Genomic DNA, 18,968 nt, shown 5'->3' on the forward strand with positions numbered 1-18,968 from the left:
GTGCCACTGCCTAGATCTGGGGTTCCCTCTGGCGGCAGCCGGGGGCGCCCTTTTTCTGGCAGTGGGCGGACTGGTCTTACGGTCACGGTGAGGAATTCCCCTCCGGGGATGCCCCAGCCAGCCAGCACTCCGAAACCAGCGGAGCTCTCAAAAGAGCAGGCTGGACCCTCCCGGGGGGTACCACCTGTTTCTTCCGAGGCTCCCCCCGACGATCGGATGTCGGTTGCAGCATCGGAGGGTGAGCCGGATTTCTCTGGGGATGAAGATCCGTCAGCGTTGCCGCCCTCTGTTGTTCCAACATTATTTCAGCCGTTAGTTCTTTATTCTGTTTTTCCCCTAGTGACGGTAGGTCCAGTGAATCTAAAAAACTTTTTAAGGTTAGGTTATCTGCCCGGGCTGGTTGGGTATATAGATCTTTGTAAAATAATTCAAAAGATTCCTGAATATCCTTTAATTTGTTACATACTTTCTGTGTTTTAGGATTCTTAATTCTATATATTAGATTTTTTGCCTGCTGATTTCGTATCCTCCATGATAATAGTTTAATTGCTTTAGGGCCTGTTTCGTAATACCTTTGTTTGGCAAATTTGATTCGTCTTTCTATTTCCTCATCGTATATACCATTCAACTCTTGTTTTAGTTTATTTAATTGGGCCAATATTTGTGGGTCTTTCTGTTTAGCATGCTCGATCTCCAGTTTTTTAATTTCCCCTTGTAGGTTTAATAATCTTTTCTGTTTTTCTTTTTTGCGGGAGCTGGTAAGAGCGATAATTCTACCATGAATTACCGCCTTGGCGGCATCCCACAGAGTAATTGGAGATACTTCACCATTATCGTTACTTTGGAAATATAATTCGAATTCATTCTGGATCTGCTTCTGAATCATTAGATCATTCAATATACTTGTATTTAGTTTCCAAATTGTATCTTTCTTTTGATTTTCTAAAAGTAGGGTGAGGTATACCCCGGCGTGGTCGGATACATCCTTAATCCCTGTGTAACAATTTTTAATTCTATGTCTGTCTGAGTTATTCATAAATATATAATCAATTCTTGAGTATACAGATTGGCAGTCTGAGTAAAAAGTAAATTGCTTTTCCATTGGGTGAAACTCTCTCCATATATCGAACATACCCAATTCTTTAAGAAACCTTTGAACCATTTTAGCATTTGGACTCTTCGTTTTGGAGGGATTAGTTGTATCTAGCCTGGGTTGAAGTTGGACATTTAAGTCCCCACCACATATGAGAATTCCGTGCGATTCTGTAGCTATTAAATTGAATATTTTCTTGAAAGATCTTTTGGTGCTTCCTGGCAGAGCATAAACGTTGAACAATGTTACTTCTTTATCATCTAGTTTGCCCCTTACTAAACTATATCTACCCTCTTTGTCTTTAATTTCAGATATAAATGTAAAATTTATCATATTAGGAATCAAAATAGCGACTCCTCTCCTACGTCCAGATTTATGAGATGAGTAGTAAGTATTCTGGAAACCCAATTTCTTCAATTTCTCATGTTCCGATGAGGGTAAATGAGTCTCCTGCCAATAAATTACCTGTATTCTTTCTTGTTTCATTTTAGCAATAATTTTGCTCCTCTTAATCGGATTATGTAACCCATTGACATTAAGCGTAATTACCTTATATTCCTGACTATGCATTTATTCGTTTCAAACCATGTAGCTTTTTGTAACATTTTCCATGACAACCCTCTAAACATCATAAACCACACGTAAACATTCTTAACATGAAAAAAAAAAAACCTAACAAAACCAGACTTCCAAGTCCCAGGTTTAGCATAAGACCTTCCATTTGAGAGGAAATCCTCGCGTCCGTCAAGGGCCTCTCTTCAGTGCAAAAGAAAACACTCCCAAGTGTTTGATGCACTAATAGTTTCTAAACTATCTCCGCTTCATCGGTTTCAAGATTCAACTTTAATAGACTCAGAGGAAAAAAAATAATAATTATATATATATATATATATATATATAAAATTAATAATAAAATATTAACAAGTAGGAGCTAAAATTTACCAGATTATTATCTAATTTACCTAATTACTGTGACATCTACTACGTTCTCTCATCAAATAGACACATTACAAAATTCGTTACGGCGACATTTACCACAATAAGCATTCGGTATATCCATGTTATCCCCAATCTTAAAGTCCATGTTTATATTATCAGACCTCAAAGTTTTTTATCGTGGAGGAATAAGACTCCCGTCACTTACCCCATGATCTCGTTATTAGGGTCAAGCGCACTTTAATTTCACTTAACAGTACCCGAAGATCCCGTCCTGACATGTTGGAAGCTCTGTAACTTTTCCCTTGCTGCATCAGCCGCATTTTTGTAGATTTCAGTGCCGTTTTCAAAGAACACTTTTAGTTTGGCTGGGTGTGGGGTTTGGAACCGAATTCCTTTGGTTTTGAGCTCCTTCAGTATCCCCGCGTAGGCCTTTCTTCTCCTTAAAATCCCAGAGGGGTAGTCGTGGTTGAAATAAATCCTCTTTCCTTCAAATTTTACCTCCTTTTTTTTCTCCACGCTGTATGCAGCACCTGCTCTTTCACTCTGTGCTCTAAAAAACAGAGCACCAGCGATCTGGGTGGTGAGTCGCGGGGGGGCTTTGGACCGAGCGCTCTATGACAGCGCTGTATACCCAGCTCTAGGGATGGGCGATATGGGCTTTTAAATATATCACGATATTTCTGGTATTTATTACGATAACGATATCAATGAACAGCCCTAACCAAACCAGTTACAGATTGTAGAAGGAGCTCCTCGTTTAGTGATAAACTCCTCTTCAATTTTACGTTCGCCTTCCGTGATGTCGCTCCGCACAGTCGCACACAGAAATATGTCAACAACTAGACTTTATCGTTATCGCAGGAAGACTAATTCTTATCGTGGGGAGAATTTTTACCGGTATATCACAAACGATAAGATATCGCCCATCCCTACCCAGCTCTGTGTCCGGTAGCGGCAGTCCCAGCTCCGAATTTATGAAACTCGTCACAAACTCCAGTAGATTACTACCCTCTGATCCCTCCGGAATTCCATATATGCGGAGGTTATTCCATCTCGAGCGAGCTTCCAAATCGATTAACTTTTCTTGCATCTCCCTTTGTTTCTCCAACATCTCACAGTAGTGCATCACTTGCTGCTCCGTTCCATTCCTCCATATCGGCTGTCCGTTGTTCTACTTCAGTCACTCTGACTGTGGTCGCTTGAAAGGTCTTTAAATTTCTGGTTAATTTCTTCTCTGAACTCGTTCAACTCCTTCCGCATGTCTTCCCGAAGAGCAAGACGAAATTCGTCCATGTCGTTCTTGAAATCCACTCTGAACGCTTTAATCTCGTCTCAAAAGGTCCTTATGCCAGAGTTAGCTGCTTCTTCATTAGTCTTCCCCCGCTCGCCATCTTTTTCATGGCCCTCTTCACCATCGTCGATGTCTTCGATTATTTCTCCTTTTTCGCGCTTCGAGCCTGTTTTGCTTTTACCCCTTTTTTGCTTCTCCCCTTCCATATTCACTTTCCATATAAATTCAACTTTCTAAATGTAATTTCTGAGGGGATTTGAATCGAGAGATTCTTTCAAGCAGCCATCTGCTTCAACGCCACACCGGAAGTCTACATACCTTTCTATCAAAGTTATCTTGCATTATCAAGCTGAATTTGTTCTGACACCGTTTAACTCTTGAGTTCTTGTCATATTTTATTACCATTTTCTAAACTATAGCGAATAAAATGGGAATGTGAGAAAAGTTGAAGGTGTCTGAATAAATTTTGGTTTGACTGTATCTATTTGATAAAATCTTAATAAAATACTCTTTTTGTTTCTGTACACTATTTAAAAAATGTACAAATGCAATAAAAATATCGGCATCGGTACTCGGTATCGGCAAGTAAAAAAAATAAAAGTATCGGTATTGGGCGAGTACTGGAAAAAGTGGTATCGGTGCATCCCTACCTTAAATGCATACCTCGGGTCTTTAGCGACCCAGGAAATCATTCTCTACTCTCTCCCACCTTCATTTTGTTTTAAGTTAGTCATCAACTTTCTTAGTATTCCTAAATATATTAATTATAAACAATATAACAAGAAAAAATTAGTAAAATATAAAAGAGTGCCAGTTTTCTGATTAATTTTTTGTAAAAAGTGTATAGGGTAGAGTATTGAATTCAGCAGCCTGGGGTTTTTCTAGGTGGATGTTGAAGTCACCTAGTAGTACCAGATGAGTACCGTCCTCAGAGAAGTTTGAGAGTAACACATCCAACTCCTCCAAGAAGTTACCCAGTTGACCTGGGGGACGATCAATAACTACAGAGTGGATTTTAAACAGGGTGGGTAATAGTGATTTGCGTGTGATTCAAATGAACTGTTGCCTGTTAGAGATGGTAAAGGATCAAATTTGCATTAATTTGAGATAACCAGACCAGTACCTCTGGGTAAAAAGTGAAATTAGTGGAGAAGACCGCAGGAGTGCCAGTGTCCTCAGGTTTGATCCAGGTCTCAGTTAGGGCCATGAGGTTGAGACTTGACTGAGTAGCAATAGATGAAATAAAGTCTGCTTTGTTTACTCTATATTCCAATTGGTCTCTGGAACTGCCAGGCTGCAGTAAAGTAGTAGAGGACATAGGAACAACGTACAGAGCGTGATTTACGAGTGTTAGTATAATAGTAGAGATTTGAAAGCACGTAGTGAGTACAATTGACTAAATCGAGGAGATGAGAACAGGCTGTACAAAAAGTAAAGGGGGAAAAAAGCAATACTCGAGTGTCTTGTCGGTGTCCTTGCTCGGTGGAGTCGCGCAGGTAGATTTGCTGGACTTTACACTCAATAGTCTTCACACGAGGGCTGCTGTGATATTCTAACCAATTATACACTCGCCTCGTTCTTGAATTCAGCAGGCCACACCTTACTACTTAGCAAATCGAAACTGAAAAACCACGCAATACGCACTAGAACAAATGCGACTTCAGCATACGTTTACCACGGTAAACACAGTAAGCAAAGTAAAGTTTCCTAACAATGACAACCACGCTAAAATATGAGAAAAGAAGCAAAACACTTACAAGCTGCTGTCCTCTTCTGTTCTGTAAGTTTAATTGCAGCTTTTGCACTAAGCCATATCGCAGTTTTTTTTTTATTTTTTTTATTTTGATATATCATGCAGCCCTACTATTAATGCTTTGCTGTTTGTTAGTTGCTGATAGATACAGATATGTTTGTACTTTCAGCAACTGGTTCTGAACATGGCAAATCTTTGTTCCACTTCCTGACCAAAATAAAGTCGTTACCTTCTTTGAAAGCTCAGAATGACATGATCACATGGAACTTACAGGTATGACGGTGATGATTTGATGTGTATTTGATTGTTTAATTCATTGATTTGATATTTAAGATCTATATGTCTCTCCTGCAAGATGTTTGAGGTGGTGAAGTGTCTTCGGGAGAAATCCGGTCCGGTAACTTCATTTTCTGTGGATCACAGCAAGTTGGAGGAGGTAATGCGATTCAAACACTGAGGGTCTCAGTCATAATGCTTCCATGTCTTTGAGGTGCTTAAAGTGTGTCGTCTCTGCTCAGAGTGTTCAGGATAAGGAGAAAGCAGAGCGGAAGAGGAAGGCTGAGGCTGCTAAAGCCCACAGGCAGAAGATCATGGCTCAGATGTCGACCATGCAGAAGAACTTCATAGAGTCCAACAAGATGCTTTATGATAACGTGCCTGAGAGCTCCAGTCAGAGCGACACCGCTGCGTCTGTGGAGAGGTCACCACTTTCTTCTGTCTTTTACTTCTTCTGTTTTTTACTTTTCTTTCTTTTTGTGACTTTTTTTGTTCTTTCAGTCTTTCTCTTTTGTTTTTAGTTTTCTTTCACTTTTTCACTGCTTTTCATTCTTTTGCTCTTTCACTTATTTTTTGCATTTATTCATTATTGTACTTTCAATAGTTTTTCAATAATTTTATAATATAATTCCATTCTTATCTTTACTCTCTTTTCTTTGTTCTTTGTGCCTTCATTTTCTTTAATTTTTCCCTTTTTCTTTCATTTCTCACATTTTCTTTTTAAGTTTCTTTCATTTTCTTTCAATTTCTTGTCACTTTGTCTTTTCTTTCAGTTTTTCCATAATTTCATTATTTTGTTCTTTTGTCCATCAAAGACTGAATATCTCAGGCATTTATTGTAATATAATTTCTGCGAACACCCTTCAAATGTCTGTATGTCTAAGTGAAATCCACTTTGTGTGTGTGTGTGTGCAGCTTCAGGATGGATGTGGATGGCTTCGATGTGGATGAGAACAGAGTGGCTGTGGGCCCTCAGCAGGGCGTTTGTTCCACAGACTGGGGGGCTCAGATCTGCATCCTGTGTCAGGAGGAGCAGGAAGTTCAGGCTCAGGCACCAGCCATGGTACTCACAGCATGTGTGCAGAGATCTACTGTTCTTACCCAGGACCGTGGAAAGACACTCTCCCCTAAAGGCAAATGATGCCTTATACTTTACCACTCAAGTACCTTTATTGTGATGATAAGAAGAAAGTGTTGACACTAAGCATGTATGAATTCCTTGCACGTGTTATGATGATTTATTATGATTGAAGCATTACTGAAAGGAATTATGCTTAAGTACTGTGATGCAGAATGTGATGTTTCCTTTTTCCCTTTTTTTTTTTTTTTGCTGCAAAACAGTAGGCTGCTATCCCGTGTTCATGCCCCCAGATCTGGCTGTGGGAACACACACTGGCAGCTGTGGACATGTGATGCACGCCACCTGCTGGCAAAAGTCAGTTAGTGCTTAAATAGTTACATTGTAAAAACTGTATTGTAAAAACTATACGTCTGCTGTCTTACAAATTTCATGACCCTTTGAAATCACCATTTGGGACGCTTATACCAAACAAATCTGCTCAGCCTTTACATCTTCATGTCTTTTTGGCTGTTTGTAGGTACTTTGAAGCTGTGCAGAACACCACTCGGAATCGGCTGCATGCAGACCTGATCATAGACCTGGAGAACGGCGAGTTCATGTGTCCACTCTGCAAGTCCCTCTGTAACACGGTCATTCCTCTGATCCCTGTGGAGCCCAGCAAGCTCAACTAGTATGGCACCATTACTAATGTTATTTTTCAGGTGTTTACACTGGGAAAAGTCAAATCTAATTTCTGTTTTGTCTCACTGTCAGTGAGAGTGCCGAGTTAGTTGGTCAGCATCTCACTCTCGAGCGCTGGATTCAGATCATGTCTTCTCGAATCAGAGGACTGAGAGGTACATGGGAAACAGGTGAGAGTCAAAACTGATTTGTGCCTCCTGAATCTGTCTTTTCAATGTCTTAATGTCATTAAGATACTGTCTCTTTAATTCGAATTGATTTGTGTGTGTGTGTGTGTGTGTGTGTGTGTGTGTGTGTATGTGTGTGAGATTACAGACAATAACAGTGAGGAAGAGGCGGAGGAAGCAATGGTACTTTTTGATGAGAGTCAAGCTGATTTCAGATCCATTCTCAGTTTTGGAGTTCAAGAGCTGTGAGTCTCTAAACAGACAAGTCTTTATTTAAGCCAATATAAAATTTAAAATATGTGCTTCTGGTCTTATAGTGCACAATATCAGATCAAAGAATAAAAGTCAAAATGCTTTATAAGTGCATGGTATTAATATATACCATTTTTTGTTGGTGAAAATACTAATGGCCTAAGACTTACATACATGTGTGTGTGTGTGTGTGTGTTCATGTTATTTCTGAATATGATGTAAACTCTGTGATTAGGCCGAAGTTCTCTCGCAGTATCACAGAGATGTTGGGGGTCTGTGCGACCACAGTGCACAGGGTGGGATTGCAGACCGCTCCCAATGACCTGTGCCCGTACGTGCCTGTCATGTCATGGAACACGTGTGCCTACACCATCCAGGCCATCGGTAATGCTCTCCTTTGACTTGCTCACTTAGGGCATTTGTCAGGCACTGTTGTCTGTAAAGCACTTTAAAACGGTAGCTATGTTCACAGTCAGTGTTGGGCATCATCACTCATATTTACCGATAAATCTCTATCAAATTATCCTATATTGCATAATTTGTGTAAATGGCAGAACTGTATTTTGGTGCTTTGTGAACATAGTCAGTCTTGTAATTTTGTCATGTACCGCCTCATCTGATTTTGTTTTCTCTTTCTTTAGAGAGCATGTTACAGGAAGAAGGGAAGGCTCTTTTTGGATCTCTCCAGAACAGACAGGTCTGGTTTGGCTCTGCTTATATAGATCATTGTGCCCACCATTTAATGTGGGATTGATTTCTAAAATCATTTTCTTCTTCAGCTCTCTGGACTCAAAGCGTTAGTGCAGTTTTCAGCTTCTCAGAGACTGAAGAGCAGACAAGCAGTCATACAGAAGCATTTTGCTGATATGTTAGCAGGTATGTCACGTTTAGGAGATGATTGATATGTTTGTTGGTTTTGTTCATGCAGTAATTCTGTCTGTCTCTTTCTAGTCCTGGTACCTGTTCCTACTGTAGAAAACGCACCATCAATATTAGAAGTGGACTTCTTTCATCTACTGGTGAGTGTTTATAAATAAATATAGGTGATAGATAGAGAGAGATAGCGAGATCTCATATATATATATATATACACACACACACACACACACACATATACACATTATAACAGTTACACGTTTCAGTCTCTCTAAACCCCTCCTTTCCGTGAGCCTACTCTGCTCTGATTGGTCAGATGGCCCAGTCTGTTGTGATTGGTCAACCGCGTACGGTGATTCAATGGAGCCAGCTGGTCCAAATAAACAGGGTACTGAGCCATCTTTCAAGAGCAAGCAATTTGTGAACTCCCTGAGATAAGAGAAGCAGTCGTCAGTAAAATGACAGGAACATAAAAAAAGATTGGGGTTGTACTGCTGTGGTACAGTGGGAAAAATGAATTTTAACCACTGATTCTTTGCAGCCTAATCTTTCGGTAGTGAAAATAAAATGAATTTACTTTCACAGCGTAAGACACAGCGTCTTCTGGACATGATGTTGATCACACAATGCTACAATGTTTGAGGGTTGGGGTCAAGTTATTCGTGGTCGTCCATCGTAGAATGTATGTAGGCATTATGCAAATGTGTTTCTCCGTGACGTGTAGCCGTGAGATTCGAATTACTGACGACTCGTTTAGGCTGTTCAGAGTCGATTCTTTCTTTTGGGAGACAATAACTGTATTTATCGTACACTTCCGGCTTTACAACTTTGCAGATTGTTTACATTCACATACAGCTACATTACCCACTGCATGAAAGGCAATATTTGAAATGGCATAATAGGGGCACTTATTTTTGCCAGGTAGCTGCTAAAATAAGCACGCATGAATCAATCAATCAATCAATCAAAATTATCTATTCAAAAACAATCTATAAAATAGCATCTTCTAAATTAATAAAGTTAAAATGAATGAAAGACTCAATATTTGTTGCACTGAACTTGCACTGAACCCAAACCATTTCTAGAAACCAGAATATCATAGACTTACAGAATGGCTTTTTTTGCTTAGGGTCAGACCACCCAGAACACACATCTTCAAATGCTGTTTAATGCACATAGACTTCAATCAGCTAGTTAAGTTAGTGGTAAGTGGTTGAACATTCCTCATCAGTTTCTAATCAGTCGGACTGTGTGATGTTCCGCTCAGGTGGGGCTGGTTCTGTCCATCCCAGCATTGTATCAGGAAGAGGCTGTAGACCTGCAGCCTTCAGCAGTCAGCACAGCGTTCAATCACCTCTACCTGCTGCACCTGATCACTATGGGACACATGCTGCAGGTCCTGCTGGCTTCACACGGTAAACACACTGCCATCGTCAGATGCAGACTGACACTGAAGTATAACATTTATGCACAGCACTTATTTTCAATAATATTGTATGTAGATTGTGCTGTAATAAGAGGGCCAGAGGAGGGCGATGAGGCCCAGGCTGCAGCTGAACTCTTCTCTATTGTGTCTCAACACACAGATGGGTGAGTTTATATACTTGTCATATAGGGAAAGACTCCCAGTTTCTTTCTCGCTGTCTCTCATCGTCTCTCTCTTTCTCAGGTTGAGAGCTGGTGTGTCTGGTTTCAGTGTAGAGAGTGTAAAGAGAGGTGTTCTTCCCTTCCTGCGCTGTGCTGCACTGTTCTTTAATTGCCTTACAGGAGTGCCCCCTCCAGAGGAGCTGTCCGGTACGGCAGGTCACTACACTTCATATGTTGTATTTAAACATGCCACTTCTATTACATGAAAACATTTGAATAATCAAATGGTTGTAGGTTCAAATGACTAATAATGTCATAAGTACTATATAAAAGTACTATATCATCAAGGCTATTTTCTCTGGTATACAGTAAAATGCCAAGTATATGTGTATTTAATATTCGTGTATTTAATTTTCTGTCACTGTACACACAGCAACAGGCTGCACAGTACTTTATGCATATAAATCTAACAGTTATTAACCATAATTATTCTATGCAGAATCACCTGAAAGTCAGCTGCCTCTGCTGTGTAGTTACCTCTCCTTGCCCTCCAACCTGTTTCAACTGTTTCAGGACCACAGGGATGTTGTAACCACCTTAATAAAGAGGTACAAATCAGATGATGACTAACTATTTACAGTATTCCCTACAATTGTGCTAATGAACTTTATCACTTGGTATAGTGAAAGTGAAGTGAGTGTGGCCAAGTATGGTATCCCATACTCGGAATTTGTGCTCTGCATTTAACCCATTCAAGTGCGCACACACACACACACACCATGAACACTCACCCGGAGCAGTGGGCAGCCATATTGCTGCGGGGAGCAGTTGGGGGTTCAGTGCTTGCTCAAGGGTCTCGCCTCAGTCGTGGTTATTCACTCCCCCCACCGACAATTCCTGCCGGACCTGAGACTCGAACCCGCAACCTTCAGGTTACAAGTCCGACTCTCTAACTATTAGGCCACGACTATTATAAGCAATAATAGTAGTAATAAACAAAATATATAAACTAATACATAATAAACAAAACAATACCAGTATTGTTGTTGCTGTTTAGTTGTTGATTATTATTATTATTAACAACATTATTATCATTATATTATTGTGCTGCTGTTTAATTGTTCTTTTAGTTGTTACTAATAATGATTTTTATAATAATTTTGGTTGTTTAATTATTTACATTATACTATTTAATATAAATGTTATAATATTTATAACTATTATAATAATAATTAATACATTTCTTGATTATTATTTTAAAACATTGTTTTTTTTATAATATAACAATAATATTTTAAAATTAAACTTAAAAATGAAATTTATTATATGTTGTTATTGCTGTTGTTAAAAAAAAAGATCATCCTCATCAAATGTATTTTTGGTTTTCAAATTTCATAATAATTATACATAATTCACACATCAATTAAAAAGGTGTAAGCTGAAGCATAGCTTATTTTAAGTAGAAGAAGAAGGATTAATCAATAAACAGCTACAATTTTATTTGTTAATCAATAAACAATTATTAATAATTTTATTAATTATTAGTAGTAAGATATTTATTAGTATTAAATATGTAAATATATTTTCATTAATATTAATATGTTGTGGCTTATATTAAGAACGCCCCTTTATCGTGGTCAAATCACTGAATTGTATGGCCTCTCATAGCTTATTGTTTTCTTTAAGACCGTATATTTCTAAATTCTAATTCCATCCAGTATGTTTATCTTTCCATTCACTTTGATTATAAGCATTGCTTTGTTTCTGTGTGTCAGGTGGTGTGGGGATACAGCCATATCCAAAGCCCTCAAAGGTGAAATGCAAATCATCAGGTTAGACGATACTTAAGTTCTCCTCTGTTTGATAGTAAGCTCACTTCCCCTTTATTTTTAACAATAATTGAACTGAATTTCCCACCTGTTGTTCAGGTATCCTCGTAAGAGAAACAGGCTAATAGATCTTCCAGAGGACTATAGTGTGTTGCTCAACCAAGCTAGTCACTTCAAGTAAGTACTTTAATAAAAGATTGCCTATAATGTCCATTGAGTGAATTTAATATTTTGTGCAGATGAATCGGATGTTTCCTGCGACTTTCTCTCTCTTCCCCATAGATGCCCAAACTCATCAGATGACGAGCGAAAGCACCCGACTCTGTGTCTGCTGTGCGGGGTCATGCTGTGTGCGCAGAGCCCCTGCTGTCAGCAGCAGCTGAACGGGGAGGAAGTGGGAGCGTGCACGGCTCACGCCACCATCTGTGGGGCAGGAGTGGGAATGTTTCTCAGGTGAGAGGAAGAAAAGAGAAAACCAGCTGAACCTGTGGCATTTACTGTGGCTGCATCTGAAATCGCATACTTCCTTGCTATATAGTAGCGTGTCCGAATTCAAAGTATCCGTCAAACAGTAGGCAAAAAGTAGCCGGATCACCTACTTTTTCCAAAGAGTTTCTAAAGTGCCACATCCAGTGGATACTTCACTATCCCATGAGGCCACAGCGGAGGATTTGTGAATAGCAGTGAACCGACGCAACTGATACTGGTACAGTAGTGTCACATGACAATGACAACATGAGAGATGTATGTCTGGATTGCATTCATACTATATAGAACATACATTTTTATTACTTATTCAAATGAAGTAGAGTATGCGATTTCAGACACAGTCAGTGTGTATCTTATTCTACAAACGAAATGTCTATTAGGGCAGGGTGATGTTAATAAATAAATACAGATAACTATTGATAATAACGATCTTGTTTCTGTCTTTCTGAACAGGGTTCGAGAGTGTGAGATCATCTTGATGGCCAGTAAGACACGGGGCAGTCCCTATCCAGCACCTTACCTTGATGACTATGGAGAAACAGACCCTCAGCTTGGGTAAAGTTCATTGTTGTGAATTTTTTTTACACCAGCTCCTTGCAATAGAGTTTGGATGTTTGATTCATATCAGAGAGCCATTTCTTCATATTGGTTCAAAACACTGATTTTGATTGTCATCACTCTGAAAGTTTTATAGACATAATATTTTATAAAATATATATATAAAAAATTAACAGTGTTGAGAAAAGTTACTTTTAAAAGTAATGCATTACAATATTGCGTTACTCCATGAAAAAGTAACTAATTGCATTACTTAGTTAATTTTTATGAAAAGTAATGCATTACGTTAATTTTGTTATGTTATAACAAAAATGTTAATTTTTGTTACCTGGGCTGGGTTTGCTTATTTGTTTTTTAATAACAAAAAAAACAAAAGTTATATTTTTGGCAACTGTAAAGGCCCTTTCACTCCAAAAGTGAAATGAATAAGCCTCACCTCACTCCCAGTTTCCCTCAACACGGTGACAGGACAGGTGTGAGTGAATAAATGGGAAAACAAAGTAACTTGCATTACTTATTTGAAAAAGTAACTCCGATATTTAGTTGTAAATTTAAAAGTAATGCGCTACTTTACTAGTTACTTGAAAAAAAAGTAATCTGATTACGTAACTTGCGTTACTTGTAATGCATCACCCGCAACACTGGTAATTAAATGTTTGCATTTTAGTATAATAATAATAATAATAAGTTATGCGTTTAGCAGACGGTTTTATCCAAAGCGACTTACAGTGCATTCAGGTTATACATCTTTTACCAGTACTATATTGTTATATTATTATACTCTACTGTTCATTGGAGTTTTTTTTTTGTTTTTTAAGTCTCTTATGCTGACCAAGGCTGCATTTATTTGATTAAAAATGCAGTAAAAACAGCAATATTGTGAAATATTATTACAATTAAAACAAGTATTTTCTATTTCAATATATTTTAAATTGTGATTTATTCTTGTAATGGCAAAGCAGAATTTTCAGCATCATTAATCCAGTATTCGTTGTCACATGATCCTTTAGGAATCATTCTAATATTCTGAATTGGTGTTCAAGCACCAATGAAAATAAAAATAAAGACAAAAACATATTTTTATTATATTGATTTAGTGCTATTTTAGTGTCATTGAGATACTACTGTAGTATTTGTTCATATTTTGAATTTGTTTTTATTTTTAGTAATTTTGTTGTGCATTTTGGTCATTTTTAGCAGTTTTTTTTTTTTTGTTAAATATGTATGTAATTTTTATTCATTTTTTTAATTTCAGTTTTAGTTTTAATTATTTTAGTACATGCATCATAAGTACATAATAAAGCTGAAGTAAAAGTTTTTATTTTATTTTAGTTAAGATTTGTTTCAAGTAACAAAAAATGTTTTCTTATAGTTTTAGTTTTATTTAACTATAATTACACTGTGGGAAACAATGATAGATTTTATACTGAATTGACTTTTATTACAAAATGTTCTTGAAATGTATTCTTATTCAACAACAACAATGACTGGTTTGTCAAAATTATATTTCCTCTGATTGGGTGGGGAGGGAATCATAATTCACATCCAAAATAAAGACATTAAAGGGGTCATATGATGTTGCTAAAAAGAACATTTTGTGTATTTGGTGTAATTAAATGTTTATGCAGTTTAAGTTTCAAAAAACATTATTTTCCACATACTGTACATTATTGTTTCTCCTATATGCCTCGCCTTTCTGAAACGCGTCGATTTTTACAAAGCTCATCGGTCTGAAAAGCGAGGTGTGCTCTGATTGGCCAGCTATCCAGTGCATTGTGATTGGCTGAATACCTCAAGCGTGTGACGGAAATGTTACGCCCCTCACCATACTGTGATGATGCCCTGTCCGGCCGGAGCGACGAGACAAAAACATTAAAACTCACAACGAAATGCACAGCGTCACACACGGCGGGCTAGAGTGAGCGACGGCGAGCTTGAGAACGGCACGGCCGGTACGGCCGGCAACCACATGTGACGACCCCCGGCTGGACTGCGCTTCGTCCACGGTGAAAGCCGATCCGGCTATCCACAGCGCGAAGTTGATGTATTTCCTGAGCGACTTGGGGCCGTGTTAGAACGAGCCGTTTTAGGTAGGCGTTGTTTAATTTTTATAAAGAATATCTCTTTGGATTTGAGACTTTAGTCTTTGCAACTTTACAGATCTTCTTTATGCACCAAGAGCTTGTAACACTCCAAAGAGAAAGGAAAAATTTAAATCGCATCATATGACCCCTTTAAATATGATCAGAATGCTGAAAATATAATTCTTTGCCTAGCTTTGTAAACACTGTATAATCATTAAGCATGTGCTTTGTTAGTTTATTCTTTATTAGCAGTAATGCTAAGCTGTATTTGTTTGTGCTTTGCTAGGCGTGGGAACCCGCTGCACTTGTGTCCAGAGCGCTACCGCAAGTTGCTTCATATGTGGCAGCAGCATTGCATCCTGGAGGAAATCGCCCGCAGTCTGGAGCTTCTCAACGTCATGTTCCCCTTTGAGTGGCAGATGCTTTAAGCTCTGCGACGGACAGAGGAAGTGCATAACGCGAGTACCAAGATACGCCGCGTTCGGTTAGCCTGCGCCCGACTGCAAGGAGTAATAAACTCCCTCACTTCTCTACATACTGCTGTCCGTGTTTTCCAGCAGCCAGTGCATTATGGGTAGTCACACTAAACAGGCCCATAATAGATATTAAAGAAGTGAATGTGTTCTCTCGGCTCTTTATTTAACTTGGGTTGCAGATCTACACTCACTTTAGCACTGAAGCTTTTTCTTTTTGCTCATTGTGGTGTTTTTGCATTTGTTTTCAGGGTGTAAAGGTTTATTGAGGGGCTTATGTCTCTTTTTTTGACTCATGTGAAATGCTAGTCCTCTCCCCCTGCTACAGCCTTTTTGCTCTTTCTTTCATCTGTGTGAGAAATTTATTCTTGTGAATATAATATATCTGTGTACTACTTTATGATGTAAAGCCACCGTCAACATAAAATATATATTCAGTGTTTCTGATTGAGAAGCTGTTTTGCAAATTATGTTCTCAGGTGAATCTCACAAAAATATGTCCGGGTCACATACTACGCCAAAAAAAAATTTAATAAAATTTTTCATTTTGTTTTCTTTTAAAATTCTCATTATTATTGTAAATTACTATATACTTTTAAAATTTAAATCAGCATAAATGAAAGCCAAATAGACAACAAATAATAATAATGTCATAACATAACAAAATTAATATATAATAATCTCGATGCTAATTATGTTAATATTTCTAAAAATAGGCATCATTTAATTTAAGCACATTTTCTTATTTCTTTTGATTTTGGGGTGAAATATGACCCAGGCATATTCTTGACAGGTTTCATGAGATTCGCTCATGCTATGGATGTCACATGAACATGGATATAAACAATAATGTACAATTAGATGATGCTATTTTACTATAAGAATGCAGCTGTGATTTAAATTAAGAAAAAAAGTCAATCGCATAATCACATGCTTGTAAATTCCACTTGTCAATATGTACTAAATCAAACACGAGCTTTTTTTCTTAAGTGTCAGTCCAAGTCCAGATATATATTTTTTTTTTCTTCACTCATGATCTAGTTTAAAGGTGTAAGAGCTTTTAATTTGCACTTGGCTTCAAATTTCTTATGTACATGAAATAAACTCCTGAGTGACATTTTCTGATGGATCTGTTTCACTTCACATTCTGTAGTCCTGTTAAAGTACTGTATTAATCAATGATCTGTACTTGATAATTTATTCAGGTTTTGAAATTATTTCAGTTATTTCCTAACTATGATGGGTGTTTCTGTCAGATATTAAAAACACAAACAAGAAATGCTTCTATTGTGTATGTTTTGAGATCTCCATAAAAACTTGTAAACTTTTGTATAATGCAATATGACAGATCAGCACCCATTTTTTATAATGCATTATAGTCTTTAAAGCTGTAATAGGTATGATTAAATAATGCATGTGTATAATAAGGCACTGATGTACCTTTACAATGCGTTCTGTATATATATATATATATATACATGCTTCAAGTACAGTGTTACCACAACATTTTTGTGAAATTCAAATCAGTTGTTCCTTCAAAATGGGTTTTCATCTTAATTTACTTATAACAATCATTTAAAAAAATAAAGTTTCTTTATTGGCATATGGTTCGATGAAAAAAAAACTTACATCCAAGGAACCTTTCAATGGTTCTTTATTGTCAAAAACGATCTTTAGGTTATTAAAATGTTCTTCACACTAAGAAATAATCTGTTCTTTTAAGAACTTTTTCTCTGAAATGTTCTTTGAGGAATGCAAAACCACTGTGAACACCTCTCTTTGTAACATTTGTTTTTAAGAGTGAAGTCGCATGCAATTAATAAATGCAAGTGTTTGACTGAACTGCAGTATTCTTGAAACCAGCACTTAAAGCTCTTTAATAATGTATTAATTAAATTAAAATGTTGCATTTATTGTTATTACATATTCATCATAATTTTATACATGGGTGTGCTTTATAAAAAAAATGTGTTTATAAAATATACATCTTTGGAAAATGTGTTTTAGAGGCTGTTGGTATCATGTTTTTACCAGTGATTACAATACCTGGCTTTAGGCACGAGACCAAGGCATGAAATAAGAAATCTTGGTGGCTTGTTTTTGGATAATGGATAAGCTGACAATTTTATTTTTTATGGAAATATCGAGAAAGAGAGAGCAACCATATGTACTTTAAACTTACAAACATAAACACTGCCAGAAGAGACATTTGGGAGGATTGTAGGAAAGAAACAGTAGCTATTCACCTTATTAGACGTCAGTGTAGCCTACATCAGACTGATTCTGGAACTGAAAAAAAAAAACCCACATCCAATTACTCACTAATGAAAAACCTACAGTGAACAGTTTAGCTCTAAACAAACTCTCCAGTAATCACACTATTCACATGAGAATCGTGAAAACAAAAATAATTAAACGGTTGTATTCTTAATGAGAGGCAATTTATGCATTTTAAGACTCTGAAGGCCCCATGATGCTTTGCATTGTGTGTTAAAGCAGCACTTGGTTAAGCTCTTACATGTTAAATTACATCAGACCTCAAGTATGTTTTAATTTCACAGTGTTCCTGCCTTGCAATGCCATCTCAATTTTCACTGAATCATTTTCATCATTTTTAAGTCATAGCATCACAGTCCAGTCCTCTGTGGCTTATGTAATTTTTCTGGCCAGAAGGAGCATTCAGAAGGCCTAGCTGGCTGTTGAAAGAGGCTTTGGAGGCACATTGTCTGGACCATAGTGTGCTGTAGGTGGTTTGTCAATGTTTGGATCTCCATTGCATGCAATGTTGATCTGATTGAACTTGCCCAGGTGTTTGATGATGTTGAAATTAGAGTGAGCCGTCTCCACAAAGCTGTTCTCCAGGAGCCACCCGTCAGACTTGCACTCAGGGTCCCCCTGCCGCAGCACGTTTTCCAGAGACGTTTGGAGGTAACGGACCCCCGTTGTTCTCCAGGAGCCACCCGTCAGACTTGCACTCAGGGTCCCCCTGTCGCAGCACGTTTTCCAGAGACGTTTGGAGGTAACGGACCCCCGTTAAGACAGAGAGCTGTCAGAGAAGAAATTGATGCCTTAGTTTTCACCGATAGCAGCTGACACTCTAAAAAAAAAAAGTTAGTCCACCTGAAGTCACACTGAAACAATGTTTCATTGGGGCAGTATATTTTTTTCTCTGCCAGCAAAAGAACAAAAAATGCAAGCAACTGAAAACTGAAAGGCATTGTCAAGCAATTGTAAATGGTTCTGATACATATTTCTGTCATGACAACTCTCGGAGGGATTGTAATGTACATGACAATGTTAATGTATTTGGTCTTGCCGGAATAGATCTGCTACGCTGCTGCTCCTGCAGCAGAGCAAGTACCGAGACTTGCTACTGCCAATACATCCACAACATGCTGCTGTGAGCATGTAAGAATATTGCTGCTGCAAATATAACAAACATGAAATGACCCCCATATAGCATACATGAATCACCTTGTAGCAGATCTATACAGGTGGAGCTGGGGAAGGTGGAGGGTTTCTGAAGCAAGCTGCAACTG

General features: G+C 37.9%; 2 protein-coding genes across 4 annotated transcripts in view; one reads left to right on the forward strand and one right to left on the reverse strand.

Annotated features, from left to right (window-relative positions):
- The window catches only part of LOC107662596 (E3 ubiquitin-protein ligase UBR1-like), a 57,523-nt gene extending 41,557 nt beyond the window's left edge, over positions 1 to 15,966 (forward strand). The window contains exons 28-48 of one of the 3 annotated variants that reach the window (XM_016452668.1): positions 5,246 to 5,349; positions 5,432 to 5,512; positions 5,595 to 5,776; positions 6,289 to 6,485; positions 6,694 to 6,787; positions 6,951 to 7,103; positions 7,187 to 7,284; positions 7,430 to 7,526; positions 7,769 to 7,917; positions 8,175 to 8,230; positions 8,313 to 8,409; positions 8,485 to 8,552; positions 9,677 to 9,824; positions 9,912 to 9,999; positions 10,079 to 10,212; positions 10,496 to 10,604; positions 11,772 to 11,828; positions 11,925 to 12,002; positions 12,108 to 12,278; positions 12,768 to 12,869; positions 15,243 to 15,966. In XM_016452668.1, coding sequence (XP_016308154.1) covers positions 5,246 to 5,349; positions 5,432 to 5,512; positions 5,595 to 5,776; positions 6,289 to 6,485; positions 6,694 to 6,787; positions 6,951 to 7,103; positions 7,187 to 7,284; positions 7,430 to 7,526; positions 7,769 to 7,917; positions 8,175 to 8,230; positions 8,313 to 8,409; positions 8,485 to 8,552; positions 9,677 to 9,824; positions 9,912 to 9,999; positions 10,079 to 10,212; positions 10,496 to 10,604; positions 11,772 to 11,828; positions 11,925 to 12,002; positions 12,108 to 12,278; positions 12,768 to 12,869; positions 15,243 to 15,384 — 2,405 coding nt within the window. In that variant the 3' untranslated portion in view covers positions 15,385 to 15,966. The remainder of the gene's footprint in view (positions 1 to 5,245; positions 5,350 to 5,431; positions 5,513 to 5,594; positions 5,777 to 6,288; positions 6,486 to 6,693; positions 6,788 to 6,950; positions 7,104 to 7,186; positions 7,285 to 7,429; positions 7,527 to 7,768; positions 7,918 to 8,174; positions 8,231 to 8,312; positions 8,410 to 8,484; positions 8,553 to 9,676; positions 9,825 to 9,911; positions 10,000 to 10,078; positions 10,213 to 10,495; positions 10,605 to 11,771; positions 11,829 to 11,924; positions 12,003 to 12,107; positions 12,279 to 12,767; positions 12,870 to 15,242) is intronic. The other 2 variants (XM_016452670.1, XM_016452669.1) reach the window with 2 other exon arrangements.
- Positions 15,967 to 17,620: 1,654 nt separating this feature from the next.
- The window catches only part of LOC107662597 (photoreceptor outer segment membrane glycoprotein 2-like), an 8,299-nt gene continuing 6,951 nt past the window's right edge, over positions 17,621 to 18,968 (reverse strand). Inside the window, exon 5 of the mRNA XM_016452671.1 lies at positions 17,621 to 18,376. Coding sequence (XP_016308157.1) covers positions 18,118 to 18,376 — 259 coding nt within the window. The 3' untranslated portion in view covers positions 17,621 to 18,117. The remainder of the gene's footprint in view (positions 18,377 to 18,968) is intronic.

Source organism: Sinocyclocheilus anshuiensis, unplaced genomic scaffold (genome assembly GCF_001515605.1).
Source record: "Sinocyclocheilus anshuiensis isolate Anshui unplaced genomic scaffold, SAMN03320099.WGS_v1.1 scaffold715, whole genome shotgun sequence".
NCBI classification, from domain to species: Eukaryota; Metazoa; Chordata; class Actinopteri; order Cypriniformes; family Cyprinidae; genus Sinocyclocheilus; species Sinocyclocheilus anshuiensis.